This window comes from Ctenopharyngodon idella, chromosome 22 (genome assembly GCF_019924925.1).
Source record: "Ctenopharyngodon idella isolate HZGC_01 chromosome 22, HZGC01, whole genome shotgun sequence".
Taxonomy (NCBI): Eukaryota; Metazoa; Chordata; class Actinopteri; order Cypriniformes; family Xenocyprididae; genus Ctenopharyngodon; species Ctenopharyngodon idella.
In genome coordinates, this window is record NC_067241.1 from 11,844,121 (window position 1) to 11,864,729 (window position 20,609).

The following is a 20,609-nucleotide window of genomic DNA, read 5'->3' on the forward strand; positions in this document are numbered from 1 at the left end:
TATTGTGCCCAAAATTAACCTAAAAATAATTTATAAATAGTGATATGGATTTTAACATTGTTGTAAACAAAGCCATTTCCAATAAAAATAAAATACTTTTTAAAATTTTACTTGTAATTGTTACAATAATGTTTTGTTAATTTATTAACATTAGTTAATGCATTAGATATTGTGAATTAACAATGAACAACACTTTTACAGCATCTATTAATCTTGGGATGCAGTGATATTACAGTTCTGGCCAATACAAATAAGCCAATGGTTATTTTCATGTTATGGCTGATAATCGATAACTGGTCGATATTAAAGTTTTATACTATTTAATAAAAAATATCAAGAGTTTCAAATGCTACAAGCGAATTTCAGCATTGCATTGATATTCAGTTCTTATTTCAAGTATCATTAAATTAGTTTTAAGTGAGCATTAGATGACAGCAAAGGTAATCTAAATGTAAAAATTGGGGAAATGAGCATGAACAACATTAAATATAAGTTGTATAAATTAGGTAATTTATAGTGAACAAACATGAATTAACAATGAACAATAGGTTATTTATAAATTAATATTAACCCACAGTAATAAATGATGTAAATCCTTCTCATTTTTAGTTTGTTACCTAATGCAAATGATGTTTAATGAATTAAACCTTTTTGTGAAGTGCTACGTAGAGCACATGGACACACAACAAACATTACATTAATTATTTTATTAATGAAACCCATCCCACATCCTGAACAGAACAGCATAACCTAAAACAAAGTTAGATAAGTGAAAGTAGGAATAACTGCACAAAAAAAGCAAACAATAAAACAAATTCTCTGATTGTATTGCCCTGAAATGACCTGCGTTCTTAAAAACAGTGTCTCTTAGACATTACGGAAACTCAAGAAAGTGGACAACCATTACTTAGGACTAATCTTAACATATTGCCTGCTATAAACAGGTTTATGGTTGTAGTATAGTGGCTAACAGGAATAATTTTTTTTTGCTGTCAAAGGTTTTTGCATCTACTGGGTGATCAAACTGAGCTTTCAGGTTACATTTCAGGTGAAGTTTATCTCATGAAAATGGGAACTGTTTTCAATCTCAGATATCCTGACACTAAAGATGACGCTCTAGAGTACAGTGACCAGTGCACAATACAAATACAGTAGACTGATGAATACAAAGTGATCGCAAAAGCCTGTTTCAGTGAGGTGTAATGGTTACATCACTTTTAAAGTCAATACAGATTATGACATGTTGTATAAAAGGCAAATAACATATAGGAGCTATTTAAACGTCACCCTACAGTAAACAGCAAGAACAAATCAACCAAACAGAAGTTCTGTGAGTACAGTGAGCTCAACAGGAAAATGTTTCAAACATTAAAAAGAAAAAAGAAAAAAAACATTTTAATGTATGATACCTTTTCATTAATATTCCCCTTCATTATTTCACTTTTTAATATATGCATTAAAATACTTTCCCTGTGAATGTAATTAACATGGTGTCTTAAAATTGTGAATTTTTCCTCAGGTAATGAGCTTCAGCAAAGTTTAAACATGGCCAAATAATGTTCTCCACATGATCAACGTGATGCACCATTAAGCCATCACACATTCAATTAAATTAAACACGAGATTTCTTCAATTTAGTGAGGCACAATTTAAAGCAGTTCAATTCAACCCTTAAAATAAAATTTAAAAAAAAACCTTCTTACAGTACTGCAAAAAGTTTCTAATATATCTCCAACCCGAAGAGGAACATTGAGTAGTTAAGCTGTCTGTCTAAATAAATTTTACATACAAATACTATTTTCATCCTTAATGTAAAACAGTGTTTTGATACAATGCAGGAAACTAAGATGAAGCACCAAATATAAATTTGGAGAAATTAAATTCATTAAAATAACTAATTAAACTGTTCATAATACCCCCGTTTCCATGCTAAAGTGGATTTTCTCCAAAGAAGATCTTGGGCATATGAATTTTACACGAGGATGATAGTAAACTTCATGAAAGGAATCAAAAGTGCCACTCTTTACTCTTACATCAAAACTGAATGATCAGTCGCTGGTTTAGCCCATTGCACATAATCATTGTATGTGTGAACTTTCACACAATCTTTCTTCAAACATCATTCTTCAAAATACTTCTACCACAAGACCCACAAAATGAAGAGCACCTAAACTAAATCTTACATTTAAAACCTGAAAAGATCTTGATGACATTGTGCTTTACATTATTGCTGATGCAGATTAATGATAATTGTTATAGCCATACAAGCCTTATGGCAGAACTCAGATAAAACACAAGAAAATGAAGATTTATCAAAATAAACAACCGTAACACACACAGAAACACACACATTATTTCCTCTGCAATACAACCTTTCCCTCGATCTGCTCATTACAAACACTTTCTTCTTGTCAGTTGATATGTGTAAAATAACATGTCCGTGCAAGTTACCGTAAAACTGTGTGTGACATGAAGAGGTCTAATAGCTTATGCATATTCTAAGTGCATATAAAGTGTAAAGCAAATTGCATATTTAGATACTCATGTCAATATAATGTAAAGCGCAAATGCTTCTAAATATAAAACTTGTAACACGTGTTGCACTTGTGCAAAGCCATCCACGCTGCACTGGCCCTCCGTTCTTGCAGTTCTGCTTCTCACCACAGGGGACTCTCTGCCAGATCTCTGCATGATGACACACACAACAGGACAAGCGTGAGTTTGGGAAGAAACGATGCGTTTATAGATGGCAGAGGGTGAAAGAGATGGATAGAGAGGGAAACAGACAGAGGGGGGTGGAGGTGTAGTGTTGGGGAGAGAAAGAAAGAGGGTGAAGGAGAGAAGTGAGGGAGAAAGGGTTTTAATGATGCTGAAAATTGGCCGGTGAGCGCTGACTACCCTCTCAGTAAATCATTGCTACAGCTTCCTGTCAACTTATCTGTCCTCTTGTCCTCCCCTCACAGAACTCCCCCTATCCTTTCTCTCACTCTCTTCTCCCTCACTAATTTTATGAGGTGGTATTCAAAACTTCCATCTCCTCACCATATTCGGACTGTCACCATAAATAAAGGCCTGCATTAGCGTGTGCGAGTGTGCAAAGACAGAAAAAGAGACAGACTGTGACAGGGAGATATAAAGTCAGGCGTTCGGGAGAGAGAAGGGCCGAATATTTTTTGCGACAGTGACATATTTACTCCTGTGGGTTGTGTAAGAGTATATGTGAAAATCTATCTGAGCCCGTGTCTGCAGGTCACAGATAACGACAGTGTGACTGATGGGGTTTATAGACAGTGAATGTGTGTTTGTGCGTGCTGTACCCGAGGGTAGTGTCTCTGTTGTCAGGCAAGAGAAGCGCTGTCTCCTCTCCAGGGCTGTGCCCTCCTGACAAAGCAGCCTCAAACTCTTCCTCCTGTAAAACACATGCAGTCACATATGCATGAATAAAGGGTCTATTCACTACAAGTCTGAAGAACAAGTTTGAAGATTTCAAGTTTGAAATATCATTCTGAGATAGTATCATTCTGAATATTGGTATCTGGCTCAATGCATCTCTATGAAGTCCAACACATTGAGCTTGAAATATTATTCTGCAATATTCTAAGGATTTATTTTATTCTGAGCCTAGGTTGATTCTTATTCTAGGTTGAGATTGAGACTTTGTTTTATGTGCATGTAAAAGTCATTAATTTCTAAATGATTTTCCCATTTAGATTTCTAATCAAACCTGAGCATCTACCTTATTTTTCAATAATGGAAGTAAGGCATTTTCTGTTAATGTGCAAGACTTCTGATTCATTTGCTGCTATTGATTAATAAAACCAGTGTGTTCATGATAATGATAATGAATTAAAATATGATAAGTAGCAATTTGCAATATAAAGCAGTATAATGGACTGGTTTTGTACAGGTAAATTTAACTGTAAGTGGACGACACCAGAAGCCAGACACATTTAGGTTACAAATGGCCGCGCCCGCTCGTACGTTAAAAATAAGGTGGATACAGATATTTTTGAAGCTTTAACCCTCTACTGTATCATAAAATTATGTTCTTTCAAAAAAGTATTTTGTTATTGTGCTGTTTGGTAAAGATTTCAGCAGAAATACATTGTAGTAAGATACAGTCAAACAAAAGAAACTGAACACCATTCAGAGAATCCTAGCTTGTCATAATTCATTGCATTATTCATGTTTTATATCTGGGGTCTTTGAGACTCCAAACACAGTTATTTTTAAGTAATGCCTTTTTATAAAGGGTGTTGAAATCCTTCACTTCACTAACAGACACTTCCCAAACAGAACATGAGGGTTAAAGCATTCAGAAAATCATATTTTACTCAGTGAAAAGCTATATCAGAGAGTTGGTTATTGTTTGGATGTCGGAAAAATTAATAAATGAATAACAATAAATTGTATGTATGTATGTACTTCAGCACCTTTCCGGAACTCAACGCTGCTCCTAATGTAACACAAAAACTTGCCGACCATTCAGCAAAAATTCAGCATCTTACATCTCGGAATAGTTTTAGTGCAAATTGTTAGCAAATATTTTATAGCTTTTTTGTCATTTGGTCACATCACACTTGATGTGAAGACAGAGGCCTTGAGGGTGAGGTCACATACAGTTAAACAACCAAGCAGTGTGCCAATTCTTCCCCAAATGTTTTTTTATGTAACAACAAATATATCATATTTGGATGTGCTGCGATAACTTAATGATGACAAACCCTCACCGACTCAGAGCTGTGAGTGTGTGTGTGAGCACTGGGCTGGTGTGGAGATGAGAGGGGTGCAGGTTGGCTGATGACCACCATGTCCATGCTGGAGGGGTGTCTGGGAGAGGGTGGCGGGGTAGCCGGGAGCAGCAGGTCGGCCTGGGGCTGCTCGCACAGACTGTAGTGGTTCAGAGGCCCAGAAGAGTGTGCATCCTGCAAGGCCTCAGGGTTCTCGTCCTCAGAATCAGACAGCAGTGGGCTTTCTGTATGACCTGAAACCAGGATTGGCAAATGAGCTTTCACAAGTGTCCTAATAAGTGTCTGTGGCTGCCCAATCATAACAAAAACCAAGCAGTAATTGTCAGTTTTTTTTAACGTTGATATTATGATTGACTGTGATAATATCATAATTATGTGAATATAATAGAACGTACATTAAATATAAAAATAATATTGTAGAATTTACATTAAAATACTTGTTTTGTGTGGGGCAACATTATGCCATATCCTTTATGTCAGCTACACATCCAAAGCAAGCTAAAAATATGAATCTGATTTAATAAAACAGAAAGCAAACAATATGACAAGGCCTGTAAATGTAAACATGCTTAAGTCGACACTGCATTCATGCAAGACATGTCTGTGATTAGTTATAATGCTTAACTTTTGCAAAAAATATAATATTTTTGACATTATAAACAGATCTTGTTTTTATTTATTGTGTAGCCCTACTGTTTTGTACGATTTTCCTAATTTGCATAACTAGAACTGTTGTTTAATGCTGTTGTCAGACTTTTTATTATCAACGTAAATTCTCAACAACTTTGAAGGTTATACTGGCCAAAAACCTGTTCAACTTTACTACTAGAATCTGCCATTTGCCATTGTGGGAAAATGTAAAATTTTTGCGCACAATATGTCAGTTGTGAGCGGTCTGAGGTAAAAGTTAATGAGTCTAAAATAAAGCAGTGTTACATTATGATGTTGTGTAGTATGGCAGAGTTGTGTGCTTCCGGGAGATGGGGTTGGTGTGCTGTGTTGTATGGTGGTGAAGTCTTGTCATTGTGCAGGGCCGTATAATGCAGTGTTGTGCAGTGGTGTGTGGCATTTTATGATGTGGCTGTCTGCCGCCTGGAGTTCTGTGGTATTGTTGTGAGAAGGCAATAAAGAAAGGAGACAGGCTCACAATAGTGTCGTTGTGTAGTGATGTTTGTACAGAGTTAAAGAAAGCACAGTGACTCACTGCTCTGCAGCAGGGCCGTCTCACTCCATTTAGAATCGCTCAGCACCTCCAGCCTTCTCTCCAGCTGACGACTGTACTCCATCACTTCCTGCACACACACACAGTTAACAAACATTACATTGTATTGAATGAAATAATGTCACACTGTTATGTTTAAATACCATACGGTCAGTCATCCTGTCTCTAAATTAGGGGTGTAATTTCAGTAAAAACTTGGCGCCTTCATCTTAAGTATATGTAGTAGATTTGTATTTGCAATGTTGTGTTTTTTTTGTGTTTCCCTTTTCTTCTTTCAGAACAGCTATAGAGAAAATTAGTGTAAGTACTGGTAAAAATAAATATAAACTGGTCACCTTACAAGTTTATTTTTTGTTTAACCCCTACCTTAAATCTTACTGTTGTATGTTTAAAAGTGTATCTTAAATGTAGCTTAAATATTCTAGGTAATTTTTAGTCTAATAAGGGCCATGACACAACAATCCAATGGTCAGCCGTCGGTGACGCGAGGCGACAACGCAGTCGTCTTTCATTGCCGCTATTTCTTTGATGTCGGCTTGTTGCGTCATGGCCTTAAAGGTGATGACACACGGAGCAACTATTTGAGCAGTGCTGCCAGGCAGTGTCGCTGAGCGATGATGTCTGGGCACTTTTCCATTGAGAATGGGAAATAAATTTCGATCTAAAGTATCCAGACAGAAATTTGTTGCCCATTCTCAATGGAAAAGTGCCCAGGCATTATCGCTCTCTATGTATCATCACCTTAACAAAACGAAAAATGCATTTCAGTGATGCACTTACAGTGGACGGCCAGTTGGAAAACACAGAGCAAAGTGAATAAACATTCAAGATAAACAAATTTATGTTAAAGTATAAACATAACAACATTACATATGTAACTCTTGTGACAGAATCGCTTATCAACCCTGCAGAGTTTTATTCAAATTTTAACATTTTGAACATCATGACAAGCTAAAAATGTTAAGTTACTTTCACTTGGTACCCGCACAGGGATACCATAAAGGGATGCCACATAACTGCATATGCATGACCACATGCCTATGTTGATGTTCTGCAAACTCCATTCATAGCCATTACATATGTAACATACTAACCAGATGTTCCTCCACCTAGAAAGGATGATTTAAAGTTTATAGCTCACGTAAGATTTATGTACTTAAGAATTCATGCAAAGACTACCAAAAATACAAGCTTCAGATTTCTCTGTTTAAATTCGTCTGCCCACTCCCCTGCTCGGTTTCCAATGTAAGTGTATTTACAATGTGGAAAACTGCTTTAAACCAGGATCCCAGCGCTGTCAGACACACAGAGAGCAAAACATACTCTTAAGAGACAGGTTGCAACTGGTGGTTAGGACTGGTACAACAGCATGTTTATGCTATGCCTTCAGGCTCATGTGAATGAGATGGTTGTTTACCAAGAAACTGAAGACAACTTCGCTGAAACCGAGCAAACATTGTAAACTTGTTGGATGACCTGTCAGAACCAGACTTTTCAGATGGCTTTGATAAGAATGTGACAGCACCGGTGAGTTTTGTGCCAAAGATCTTGCCTGTATTTCTGTCTGCAGCTGCTCCTTCTCTTTCTGAGCCACTCTGAGACTGGCCTTCAGCTCCTGCAGCTCACGGCGAGTCTCGCTTAGCTGAACCTGAAAACACAAACACAACTTTCACAAGAGTACTATAAAGTACATGTCTTTAAATATTTAGATTTACATTACATAGCAAATGTAATGTAATTTATACCTTAATTTACATTATATAAATATGTAAATGGAATAGGTCATTCTAGGTCACTAATCAAATGTAAGCAAATATGTGATATTGACCATGTTAACTCCTACAAAGGTGCTGTTAACACTGTTAAATAGATGGCACTAAAAATATTGACAAGAAAACCAATTGCTTACTTGATTACTTGAAAAAAAAATTTAAACTGTTTACTTAAGACAGTTGAGATAAGGCTTCATGCCTTTGTTTTAAAGTAAAGTGTTAATTAATTTAATTTAAATTTTTAAATATATTATACTGTGTTTATATCTATATATATAAAATAATTTATCATTTCTATATTTTTTCTATTTACCCGATTGCAGTCTTTCTCTCGTCCCAGCTCCACTACTGCTTTTTCTCTATCCATCCTCGCCTCTTGCAACATCTCCTCCTTCTGCTGGATTTCGTCATTTAGGCGTTCCAGACGCACTTTGTCCATCTGTCAGTTCATGCAGTCACTTCAGTGAACAACAGTCTCAAAGTTGCCTTTGTGTTTTTAAAAAGAATTTTTGCTACACGTACCTCAGCATTCTGCTGCAGGGTCTCTCTTTCCTGTGCCCAGTTGGCTCTGCCCTCTCTCAGAGCCAGACTTGCATCTGCCAGCTGAAGTGTGAGCTGTGCAGCCTGCAGACGGGCCTGATGGAGCTCGGCGTGTGTGGTGTCCCTCTGAGCGACCATGTCTCTCAGCTCCCCCCTCAGAGTCTCCACACAGCGTTCACTCACGTTCAGACGCTCTTGAACACTCCGGAGCTCACTCAATGCTACTTCATTGGCTGCCTGATCAACAATGACAAAGAGCAATGAACAACAATGAAAAAGATGTTGCCAGTCCTAGAGGCTGTTAGGGGGCTTGGATGACTTCTAGCATCCATCTGTTTTATTTATTTATTTATTTTAATTGCTGGACTATATAGACATGGTTCAAATGTGTCACATCTCACAGTTTTCTCAGCATCTTATGCTGACTGACCAATTAGAAGAAGATGGGAAGTTAAAAACAGTTGATATTTAATAAAAATAAATAAAAATCAAATCACTTGCAAAACATACTACTGTTTAAAAATCTGGGGCAAGTAAGTTTTTTTTTTTTTTTTTTTAAAGAAATACACTTTTATTCAGCGAGATTGCTTTAAATTGATCAAAAGTGACAGTAAAGACTACATTGTTACAAAAGACTATTTCAAATAAATGCTTTTCTTATGGACAGTCCGTTAATCCAAGAATCCTGGAAAAAAATGTATAATGGTTTCCACAAAAATATTAAGCTGCAAAACTGTTTAAGATTGATGATAAGAAATGTTTCTTGAGCACCATTTCAGCATATTAGAATGATTTCTGATGGATCGAGAAGAAAAAAAAAAAAAAAACATCCAAAAATATTACCGTGCCCAAAATTTTGAACAGTAATGTACCTTATAATATATTTAGATGTTGAGCAGAATGGCCATCAAAGTAGAAAGACATGCTTTCTGCCCCCATATGGTGTATTTACAACATCTACCAGCAGGGGCTGTCTGGACCATGCTAACCAGCCAAACCTTGACCCCCTTATAAATAACATGAACTTCATGGATAAATGGTGTCAAATATCTGTTCTGAGACAATACGCCCTGTGTAAGCCCCCTAAGTGAAAGCCGGGGTGTGAAAACTGCTGGAGTGTTACCTCCTTCCTGTGAGCGCTGTTGAGTTTGTGTGTGAGGGTTGTGATGGTGTCTCGGAGCTGGAGAGCATGTGTATCTCTCTGGGCCAGTGAGCTTCTCAGACTCTGAAACTCTGATGAAAGACTGTGCAGCTCTTTCTCTGTCTGTTCCATCTTTAACTAGTATAATACACAAAACAATGGCACAATAATGACCATGTATTTGTGTTTATGCTTATTTGTGTACAAGTGTGTACAAGTGTTAGCTGAGAAACCTTTAGGTTCTTGTGTTCATCCTCATCTTCCTTCTTCTGAGCTGCTGCTTTCTTGGCCCGTTCCCGCATCCTATGTAGAAACAGCACACAGGAGAACCAATGAAACCACGTGACTCAGAGACAATATGACCCTGTTCACAGCAAAATCTTTAGTGAATCAAAAATAATGATGCACTGAAATGAAAACTTTTATTTTGGTTTCGATTAAAAAAATAATAATTTAGGCAAAAACCAAAAATAAAGTTTTGGTAATTAAATTTCGGTAACTGGGTCAGTGAACTCGGTATGTTATTCAGGGTGTTGTCAGTTTTTTGGCAACGAGGTGCTTCTCGATAATTCAGCAGAACAAATTTTACATATTGCTACTCTAGCATCATATTTGGTCACACTGAAGTTCGTCTACACTGCTGACATTTACCTGTTGCAGCTTATCGACTTTTTTTTTTTGCATGAAATGACACTGACACAGTGTTCAGAGAAGCACAAACTATATCAGTCAATGATTTCAGCCATCCAAAACTATACTGCCTGAAACAATGTTTTGTTTTGTTTTTCTACACGAAATTTCTGTGCATCAGGAACCAAAAACATACATCATGGCTGTGAGCAGTGTAGCCTGATTTTTGAAATTAGTGTCTCCTTATGAGCTGATTCTTTCAATGAATACCTCCTCAAAAACACAGGTTACCGATTTGAATTAGTCTGAACCTGTGCCCTGCATAATTTACAGCATCAACAGAGAGGCAATTTCTTTCATATGTAAAGCAAAATGTTCATTATAACTGTAAACTATAAAATGCACCCAAATTAATTGGAGTCGAATTGAATCTGAATCAACACCCAGCCTTACACATTTGTAACAAAGATAATTCAAAGACTAGGAAACACAAAGCCTCTCACCTTTCTAGGTCAGTCTCTCGCTCCAGGCTTCTCTGGGTCAGTACTTTAATGTCCTCCTCTAGCTCTCTGATTCGTTGCTCATTAGCTTCTTTTTGAGCTAGCAGGGCTTCTTTTTCCTCTGTCAGGCCCTTACCTAAATCCTCAGCTTTCTAAAAGAGAGAGGTGTGATGGTAGTAAGATGTTTAAACTAAACTGTAACACTAAAAATCATTTAGCAGTTAGCTTTCTGCCAGTGTGTGTGAACATATACACCATAGTAAACACATTAAGGACAAAATATACACAAAAACATGACCCAGGGCTGACCACACAGGCTGATGGAATGAGTGTTTACACTACCTTCTGCTTCTTCTTCATTTCCTCTACTTTCTCTATATATTCTCTCACTTCCTCCTTCAGCTCGCCAATCTTCCTTTCCAGCTCCTTGCGGCTCTGCTCCCAGGAGCTTCTGTCTCTTTCTCTCCTCCCTTTTTCCCTCTCCACGTTCTGGTCAGCTGCTTCCAGAGCCTGAAGCAGCTCAGCACGCTCCTTCAAACACTCCTGCAGACGTCTCTGTTAGGAAGAACGACAGAGAAAGATACAGATATTAATAAAAAAATACAAATGAATAAAGCTTAGTTTTAAATTAGGTCTGTCAATCGATTAAAAAGTTTGAAACAAATTATTTATATATATATATATATATATATATATATATATATGAGAGAGAGAGAGAGAGAATATTTTTTCTTGTAGCAGACCAAGTAAATCAAATAAATGATATAATAAATCATTTAATGTAATTAAGTTTGTGAAGTTTATATAATATAATTATCTTTATCTTAATAATCTTAAATGTCTTCCTCACATATGCTATTTCAGTAACAAAAACAGCATTACTGACTTGGTTGGAAAGCTCTAAAGCTATTCATGTGATTCTCAAATCACACAACAAACCCGGACATTGTGGAAATGTTAAAAGGAGACTCTGTCTGAGGTCTGCAGTTTTCTAAATTGCTAGCAAAAATGAATGAAATAAATTGTAACCTGGAAGTTAATCAAAAATACAGAGAAATGGTGCATTAAAGGCACGATATGTAATTTTTCACTGCTAGAGGTCGCTTATTCAAAACAAAGGCGTAGCTTGATGATGCCTTGATTTCGTAGAATCATGGGAGGTGTTGTCTTCACCTCACAGCCAGGGGAAAAGAATCTGACGGGACTCGGCAAGAAATCATGTTCATGGATGAGCTAATGTATTAAAGATTTATTAACATTACTGTAGTATGAAGCAGGGTGTGGCTGAAAGCCGTTGGAGCGGAGCGAGGCTACTGGAGCGATTGATAATGAGAGACGAGCGCGACACACAGCTCGAGAGCAGCAGAGCTTTTATTATGCCTCAGACGAGCGCTTCCGCTTCTTCCGGTCATGCGTATGTGGGGTAAAGCAGCACTGTTTTATCATATTAGATACATTTGTGTGTTGAAAGTTGTTATAATGCTACTCTGCGTTCACTCTGTGGCTGCTATGAGACACTTGTTGCACACTGCAGTAAGCTAGATTGATATTAGGCATAGTAAAACATGGTACTTGCGGTAAATCAAGAAAACGTGATTTAAACAATTAGGCCTACTGTGTTGAGCTTTATAACAATGATTAGTTTTCTGTCGATGAATGTATCCAAATAGTTGCTCACCTGTCTAATAAAACACATAATATATTAAAGCATATTTGGTGTTTTCATGGTTTCTACAAAATAAAACTGGAAATCGAGGGTAATGAGGGTATGATGTTATTGATAGGCGACGCACATGGTTAAAATGGCTTATTTCTCTGGATTTAAACATTTTTGGAAACATTTGGGATAATGTAAGTACACAAGTCAACAAAATATATAACACTGTTCTAGTGGTTTTTGGACATTTTAATCCAAAAATATTACATATTGTGCCTTTTAATTAAAAAAAGTTTTTTTCCACTGTGATTAAAACTAAAAGACCATTATTATTCAGGCTTCATGCTGACAATCACACCCTTATACTTTTTTTTTTTTTTTTATTTTACATTTTTACTTCTAATATATGATCATATATAGTTTAATTTAACTATTTATATAGTTACTATACACATATCTGACTGTCTAGAAGGTGTGCAATAAAATTGTTTAATGCACAGGTAGTTCCAATCAGTTTAATCGCCATTCTTTATTAATGCGCTGCTTTCATTTAAGCACACACACACTATCAACGCTGCCCTGTGACTTTTATTGATAAAATCAGCCTCGCCGCTGAATCATTTCTCAGCAACGAGGGGGTAACACTGAAGTTTTTGAAATGCACAGCTTCACTATTAGTAGAAGGATGCTGCACAGACACCGGTAATTCACACATGCATCTCTCTCGACAATTAATTCTATTAAATGCTATAATTCATTCATCCATAAATGTAATCTTACTGCACCACTTTATCTCTGTCTGATTTAAAGTGGGCAGAATGCTAGATCTAATGAGCCGTAACTGACGAAATTATCCATAAATTTTAAATTTCTGGTCAGATATTGTGCTGCAAACATCAATAACAACTTTAACTTGTTGGCATTTGACCATGGTATAAGCGGGATAATCCACAGCTGGCTGTGCATTAAACCAATTTAATGCACTCATGTCGGGTGGTTCTTTGCCTCCACGTTGTGCATTAAAATCGCTTAAAGTATAGCTAGCCATGGATTATCCCTTACATATATCATTCATACAGAGAGAATACTACAGCCCTAGGCAACTGCCTATAAAAGGATCTGGCATTGTCTTATTGTGAAACTTATCATTTGTGTATTCATGGTCTGTATTACAGTCTTAACATATTCTTTGGGTTCATCTGACCTGCAGTAGCTGGGCTCTGGGGATGACCAGCAACATGTTCTCGCCCACTTCCTCTCCTTGACTCTCCTCCTCCAGAGTCACCAGCTCTTCCATGGGCTTTGGGGCTGAGAAGGTAAAGGCAGTGCTGCGAGAACAAACCTCTCCCCTTCCATCCACATACACAAACTGGTACTGCTGAGCACTAGGCCCTGGTAGGTATGAAGCTGAAGAGGGGAGAGAAAAAGGAAGCTGTGAAAGGCCAAATACAGGCCAACAAAACTATAAACAAAACAATTGTCGTGTGGTCTCTGGTTTTGAATGTAGGCAAAGTGTATTTGAAATCAGTATTTCCTGTCTGGTTATTCATAGTGAGTGAAGTTTGGAGATTTCCTACACAATCACATGAAGCCTTGGGCACTGCTGATGACCTCATCTGGTTTCTCTCCGAGGTCCTAAAAGCACTCTGTCTCCATCACCAATACTCACCACAAATTACAATACTGCCATTCTGCACTGTGAAAATCTCAGCCCAGATGATACTTTCACAGACATGCGCGCTTGCAAAAACTCGGTCTAACATTACTGTTCACAGTTTTGGGGTCAGAAATTAATACTTTTATTCAGCAAGGACACGTTAAATAGATCAAAAGTGACCGTATAGACATTTAAAATGTTCTTTTGAAAATACTGTAAAAAAAATGTATTACGGTTTTTACAATAAATAAGCTGCTTTCAACATTGATTGTGATAAGCAATGTTACTTGAGCACCAACATAATAGAATGATTTCTAAAGAATCATGTGACACTGAAGTAACAATGCTGAAAATTCAGCTTTGCATCACAGAAATAAATGACATTTTTTTAAATATATTAAAATAATTTAATTCTAAGAATATTCTAAGAATATTTCACAATATTATTGGTTTAACTTTATTTTTGATTTAATAAATGCAGCCTTTCTTAACATAAGACTTTTTAAAGCCTTTTTAAAAATTTAAAAATCTTATCAACCCCAAACTTCTACACGGTATTGCATGTTACTTTAAAAGAGCGATATATAGCGCCTACGCCCTGCAGTTTAATTACTACGGATGTGCTTTTCAGAAACAGGCTAGTCATTGGATTGTCTCAAAGATTAGTCGACTACTTGGTTATAAGGAAGCCCTAAATAATTAGGGCCCACTAGATACTGATCAGACATGTTTCTTAAAGGGATAGTTCACCCAAAAATGAAAATTCTGTCATCATTTACCCACCCCCAAGTCCAAACCTGTATAAATTTCTTTGTTCTGCTGAACATAAAGTAAGATATTTTGAAGAAAGTTTGTAACCAGGCTCAAAATTTGTCTCAGATGACCAAATTGTAGCCAAAATCGCACAGTGTGCACCCGCCTTTAGGGGGCGTTCATGCACAACACACAACAATTTAATGGCTGTCATTTTACCATGCTTATGGTAATGCATGCTAAAATAAACTTTAAATTCATTCTTTCTAAAGAATTGCCAAAACAATCATTTTAGCTTCATTATTTATATATATATATATATATATATATATATATATAAAAAAAAAAAACTGTAGAGAAGTCAATTTGGGGTAATTTGGGTGCATCCTGCCCATCCCTACTAATAATTAACTGCAGGCGGATTCCTTTGTGGCATTTTATCTCTTTCACAGGTCATCTGAGGACAAACATTTGCTAATGTACTGAATGCTTCTCAGTGAATGAGCCCAGCAGTTGGGTGAATCAATGCAAGAAACTGTAATTAGCTTCTTTAAATGTCCCTAAAGCACTCTATTCTTTATTCATACTGTATTGAGACCATCAGCTGACTTTCAAGACACCAAAATCAATGCTTCAGAGACCTTGAAAATTAACGCAGCAGTTCACAGAAGTCCCTTCTTTGTAGCTGGATGGTGCTACTGCCCACACAAACGTATGGTAGTCCTTGATTGATGACCAGCCAACCTGAGGGTAAAAAAAAAAACAGATTAACTTTAATTAAGCAAAAGAGCCACATCAGTGCTGAAAAGTCCTGGAGATTGCTCTGTCTTACTTTAAATAGTCCAATCCAGTCATTACTGGCCCATGTGTGCTGCGAGTTGATGGTATAGTGGCAGTCCACTCTGCTCTGAGGGAAGTAGCAATTTCCGACATTGCGAAACTCCACCCCCAATGTCTTCTCCATGGCAACAGAATAGTGATGCACCTGGGTAGTTATTAAAATTAAAATGGACATATTTAGTCTAAAACTATTTTAAAACCAATAATTATTATGCATGTTGTTTTATGGCATCAGATTTATGCAAAATATTAGTATTTAAAAAAAAAAAAAAAGGCCAATGAACTGCAACAAAGTTGATAAAAATGGTGAAAAATGTAATACGTAATAACTTAGTAAAGACATAATACATACAAAATACGGTAACACTTTACAATAAGGTTAACATTAATGTATTAACTAACATGAACTAACCATGAGCAATACATTTGTACTGTGAAAACTAACATGAACAATGAACTGCTGTATTTTTATTAACTAACCGTTAACAAAGATTAACAAATACAGTACAAATGTATTGCTTAACTAATGTATTTAACTAATGTTAACTAATGAACCTTATTGTGAAGTGTTACCCAAAATACAATATATTCTAGATACATTTTATCTTAAAATCCTGATGTTAAGAAAAGGTTCATAGACATGTTACTTATCATGTGCCTTGAAGAAGTGTAGCTCAGGTAAAAGGCAATAAAGTAATTATATTTAAATTATTATTAATTATAATTTTATCTTGAATATGCTATCTATATGTGTATTTATCTCTGTCCACATTCACAAATATACATAACTTCAAAAAGGAATTTTAATTAGTCCACAGAAAATTGTATGGACATTATTATTGAGGCTTACTGAGGACAGTAGGGGAGAGGTGAATGTGTTGCGCAATTGAAGAGGTACTGTTTATGTTAAACTAGATGCCGAGTTCCTGTGGATGACTGATGATGAGTGCGGACTCTCTTACCCGGACACACTTCAGCTCTTGGAGAGCATTTGTGACAGGCTGTCTGGTGCCACAAATGCTGTGACTGACTGTGTGAACTGTATAGATTACAAGTAATGACAGGTGGGCCCATCATTAGCACCTCATAATAAATACAAACTCCATATTTAGACTCTCAATGAACAGACCAAGGACGTTTTCTGACGTCATCTGTCTGATGTCAGAAACTTGCAGCTTAATTTCAGTGCTTAGTATCAAGCTCTTTTATCTAAAATTATCAAGGATAATTTGATTATTCATTATATGACTCGTTTAAAATAAAACAGATGGTCAAATGAGTTGGGGAAAAAAACACTAGATAAACAAAATTTAATTCAATTTACTTTTAATATTACATGAAACGTGACACCTGATTGTTGTAGCATAATAATTGCTGATATACGAAATAAATGCATTGCAAACGATCGTGGATGGCTACTGCAAGAGAGGCCCAAAGTTAGAAACAATCTCAAGTTACTCCGTACAGCGTGGCAACAAGAAGAAAAACAATGCATAAGCAGATCTGACACTTTGTTACAGCAGTTAAAAAAGAAAAACATGACAGCCTTATAACACTGTTATTATCAATACACATTCCATGGGACTGCCTCAAATGAGACTGGATGTTATAAACATGGCATGCTTTGTCTTTAGCTGCGTGCTACTGAACATGCTGCAGGTTTTTTTTTATTTTTTCCTTTGTGGAAAAAAACGCAAACGTCGTATAGCAAAACTCACCCAATTTCACTTAGATAATCAGAACAATGTCCTCTTGAAAAACGATGTTCGGTCATATAGGAGAAAACATGTATGAGACTGATGACAAGTGTAATTTACACTGACACATTCACCGAGATGAGCTGTGCCACGAACATCTCACAACAATAACAAAAACAGAAGCATGGGTGCTTTGGAGAGTCCCGCTGCATTGTGGGAAATGAAGTTCTATCACTGATTCAGAATCATGGCTCAGACACTCAAAAAAACTAAAATCCCCATCTGTAATGAGATTGCTTTGAAGGTCGACGTGAGAAGTCAAACGTCATGGTAACTGTACTGCGATTGAAGCTCTGATTGGTTCACATTTCGCATCAGATTCATCGACTTAGTTTCTATTGGTTAAATATGTATGTCAATCAACTTTTGGCCAATGCGATACGTGTTCGTTAAACACGCATGGTGAAAAGCAACGCGATTGCGAAATGAACTAGTCTGACTCATTTTCGCGAATCGGTTCTTTCGAACAGTTCGATTCACTGATTCATTAATTTACGTCTCATGATTAAAAAGTCATATTCTTTAAAACAAACTCTGTCTTGTATATGTGTGTTAATAAAATTGTCATTCAGTCGAGTTAACATATTCGCAGTTTCATCTATTTGTAATAATTTTGCTTATAAGCTAATCTAGTAATCTATCGCCCCATCAGTCAAATATTTGGTAAACTTAAAATGCTAATACTGTCAGCTCACTCGTGGGTTCTTGGCTTGCTACGAACCAGACGTGTTAGAAAGAGACAGGTCTTGGTTCAGTGAGTCGGTTGACTCGAGAACCACTCGACCTGATTCAGGTCGTTCGAACGAATCGTTCGGTCTTTTGTAAACCAGTTCAAACGATTCATTAAAAAGATCCGGTTCAAAAGACCGATTCGAGTGTTTCTGGTTTCCAAGAAACATGTTATATAATATAATAATATTCGCATACATAATATAAAGAACCTGCGTGGGACATAGATCACTCACACGCTTAACTGATGCCTGCAATGACTTCATGTCTTTTAAATGACATCTTTTCAGGGTTATTCTGTTTGATTCCTGCAGTCTCAGTAGGCAGACACACTTTTAGCTTGAGTAAACAGCGCTCTACATTTGCTGACTCACAGAAACTTGAAACTAGAATGCTTGGCCGTGAAGCTTAGAAGCAGATGCTAAATGCCTATCATTTTTCAATAATTCCTACAATAATTTGTCTCTCACTTAAAATAAGCTGCCCTAACCGGCAGCTCAGTACATGTATTAAAAAAGGTGAAATAAAGGGATTTATTATATATTTAATAAAAAGTTCATGGAATTAGATAGTTAACATTTGAAAGAACCGAGGAGGAGACTCCTCTTTTCCAAAACATTAGTTGTCTGATGTTCTCGTTTTGAACACCAGATGGCAGTGTACTTTTAGGAAACGGAAGAGATGCGGTGTAGTTGTGCATTGTCCACTAAGGTTTTTCTTTAAATATATTACTAATTCTACACATATAATGTTCTTTTTTGATAGAATGATAATACAGTTAGGCTTAATCCCACTTAATCCCATTTCTTTATTGACATTATAATAATTTTAAATTTTGTCACATGTCACTATCTTTGTAAATTGTAAAGACACTGATACACAAGTAAAACTCACTTTATTTTTTTATATAGCCTGGAATAATAGCTTGGATAAGCCAGGCATGTTTTCTTTCATATTCAAGGCATTATTAAATGCATGAATGATTATATTGCAGAAGAAGTTTCTTGAGGAATTTGGCGCATACAACACTTAGGCCTCATGGTGCTATCAGGAGGTCACAAGTCAAAGTGATATATACATTCTAAATGAAGTGCTGATTTAACACTTACATGCCTTTGATGTTTAGGATTTAGGGCTTAAGTGAACATTTCATTCTATTGCATTGCCTGCACATTTTGGAGTCCTCTAAATCAGCTTCAAATGATCAAATGATTTAACTACTGATAAAACAACACCTTGAATGACATGCTGTAAACTTCATGGTACTGGACTGATATTTTTGACTGAAAAAGAAGATTGTTCCAGAATACAATGATTGTATTTTGGTGGTTATTTACCCTCCTTGTATGAACGCCAATCTATCTCCATATTCGTGGTTCTTGCAAAGAGATTGTTTCTTCAGAGGTGGAAACTGGACGTGGTTCCAACATTTTGTGTGGTTAAGTGAGCTGGTGAATACAATTTATTACAAACAATAACAAATATTTTTTATTTAAAAAAAAATTGGAACCCTATATTAAACCTCCTATGGATATGATCACTTCATACTGTCCTGTGCGCTGTTTTGTATTTTTGTATTTTTTTTTTAAATGTATTTATTTTTCTAAGTTAATATCTCACGTATCACGTTTCCACCTATTTCTGTATATTCGATTGTAACATACTGTTTACCCCTTTTTGGACCTCACATTTGTTGAAGTGTTAGAAAACTAAATAAAGTTATTTTAAATAAAGTATAAAGAAAACGCATCACCTTGATTGTATTATGGCATTAGAACCAATTTTCAAGGAAGGTAGTCGCAGCCACTGCAAACAAGATGGCCACCCTCAGTCTGTAATTGCATGCAGGCAGTAAATGAGGCAGCCCAATAAAGGTGCTGAGATTGTTTTAACAGAGTGAGCTTGGCTGAAATGCGTCGAAGGCTGCGTGAGAGGCAGGCAGGAAGGGGGGAAGGGCAGAGGCGTGTGATTGATGGCACACAGACAGTGTGTTACCGACCTTGCTTGATGACGAGTCTCCCTCAGGCCCATGACACTCCTAACCTTGCTCCTCCTCCCAGGCGCACCATGTCAAGTGTTTCTGAGGAGATCAATGAGAAGATCTGGTGCAGGCCAGACTTATGTTGGCTAGCCATTTTATCATCTCATTACTAATCTGGTCAGGGATTCCTCATGCTTGTTTTATAGACACTGCAAAACCTGAAGAATGACGACTATTGAGTTTTTGTGGTATTTGAATTGTTTTCTACAAATCAGACCTTTGTAACCTGTATTAACTCGGATCTATCATGTTTTGCTAGTACTATCAGCTGGCAAGCAAGTGAATATGATTGGTGTGCTCAATCAGAGAACTGAACAGAATCATAACTTTATGATGCTTACCATGCAGATCCATTATAATAATCATTTTAATGGATTCTGTACATCAAAGAATCCTGAAAAAGAAATGTGATAAGAAATGTTTCTTGAGTAGCAAATCGGCATATTAGAATGATTTCTGAAGGATCATGTGACACTGAAGACTGGAGTAATGATGCTGAAAATTCAGCTTTTCCATCACAGCAATATATTACATTTTAGTATATATTAAAATAGAAAACAGTTGTATTAAATTGTAACAATATTTCACAATATTCACAATTTACTGTATTCATCAAATA

At 36.5% G+C, this 20,609-nt stretch overlaps 1 protein-coding gene and 1 long non-coding RNA gene across 2 annotated transcripts in view; one reads left to right on the top strand and one right to left on the bottom strand.

Moving 5' to 3' along the window:
- The window catches only part of LOC127504896 (uncharacterized), a 70,687-nt gene that overhangs the window by 4,104 nt on the left and 45,974 nt on the right, over positions 1-20,609 (top strand). The window lies entirely within an intron of this gene.
- Positions 693-17,355, bottom strand: calcoco1a (calcium binding and coiled-coil domain 1a). Its single transcript, XM_051880033.1, has 15 exons — positions 17,182-17,355; positions 15,456-15,608; positions 15,265-15,367; positions 13,418-13,620; positions 10,899-11,111; positions 10,560-10,708; positions 9,660-9,729; positions 9,409-9,564; positions 8,268-8,522; positions 8,059-8,184; positions 7,526-7,621; positions 5,956-6,043; positions 4,731-4,984; positions 3,318-3,409; positions 693-2,685 (listed from the first exon to the last, which is right to left on the bottom strand). The coding sequence occupies exons 2-15, from the start codon at positions 15,585-15,587 to the stop codon at positions 2,658-2,660; spliced, it is 1,965 nt and encodes a 654-aa protein (XP_051735993.1). The 5' UTR covers positions 15,588-15,608; positions 17,182-17,355; the 3' UTR covers positions 693-2,657.

Bases quoted from the DNA above. Each gene is read 5' to 3' on its own strand.
- calcoco1a (XM_051880033.1), bottom strand. From the start codon at position 15,587: ATGGAGAAGACATTGGGGGTGGAGTTTCGCAATGTCGGAAATTGCTAC. The intron at 13,621-15,264 runs GTCTCTGAAGCA...TCCCCTCTTCAG, and splicing joins CTGCTGCGTTAATTTTCAAG to CTTCATACCTACCAGGGCCT. The intron at 3,410-4,730 runs GTGAGGGTTTGT...TGTGTTTTACAG, and splicing joins ACACTCACAGCTCTGAGTCG to GAGGAAGAGTTTGAGGCTGC.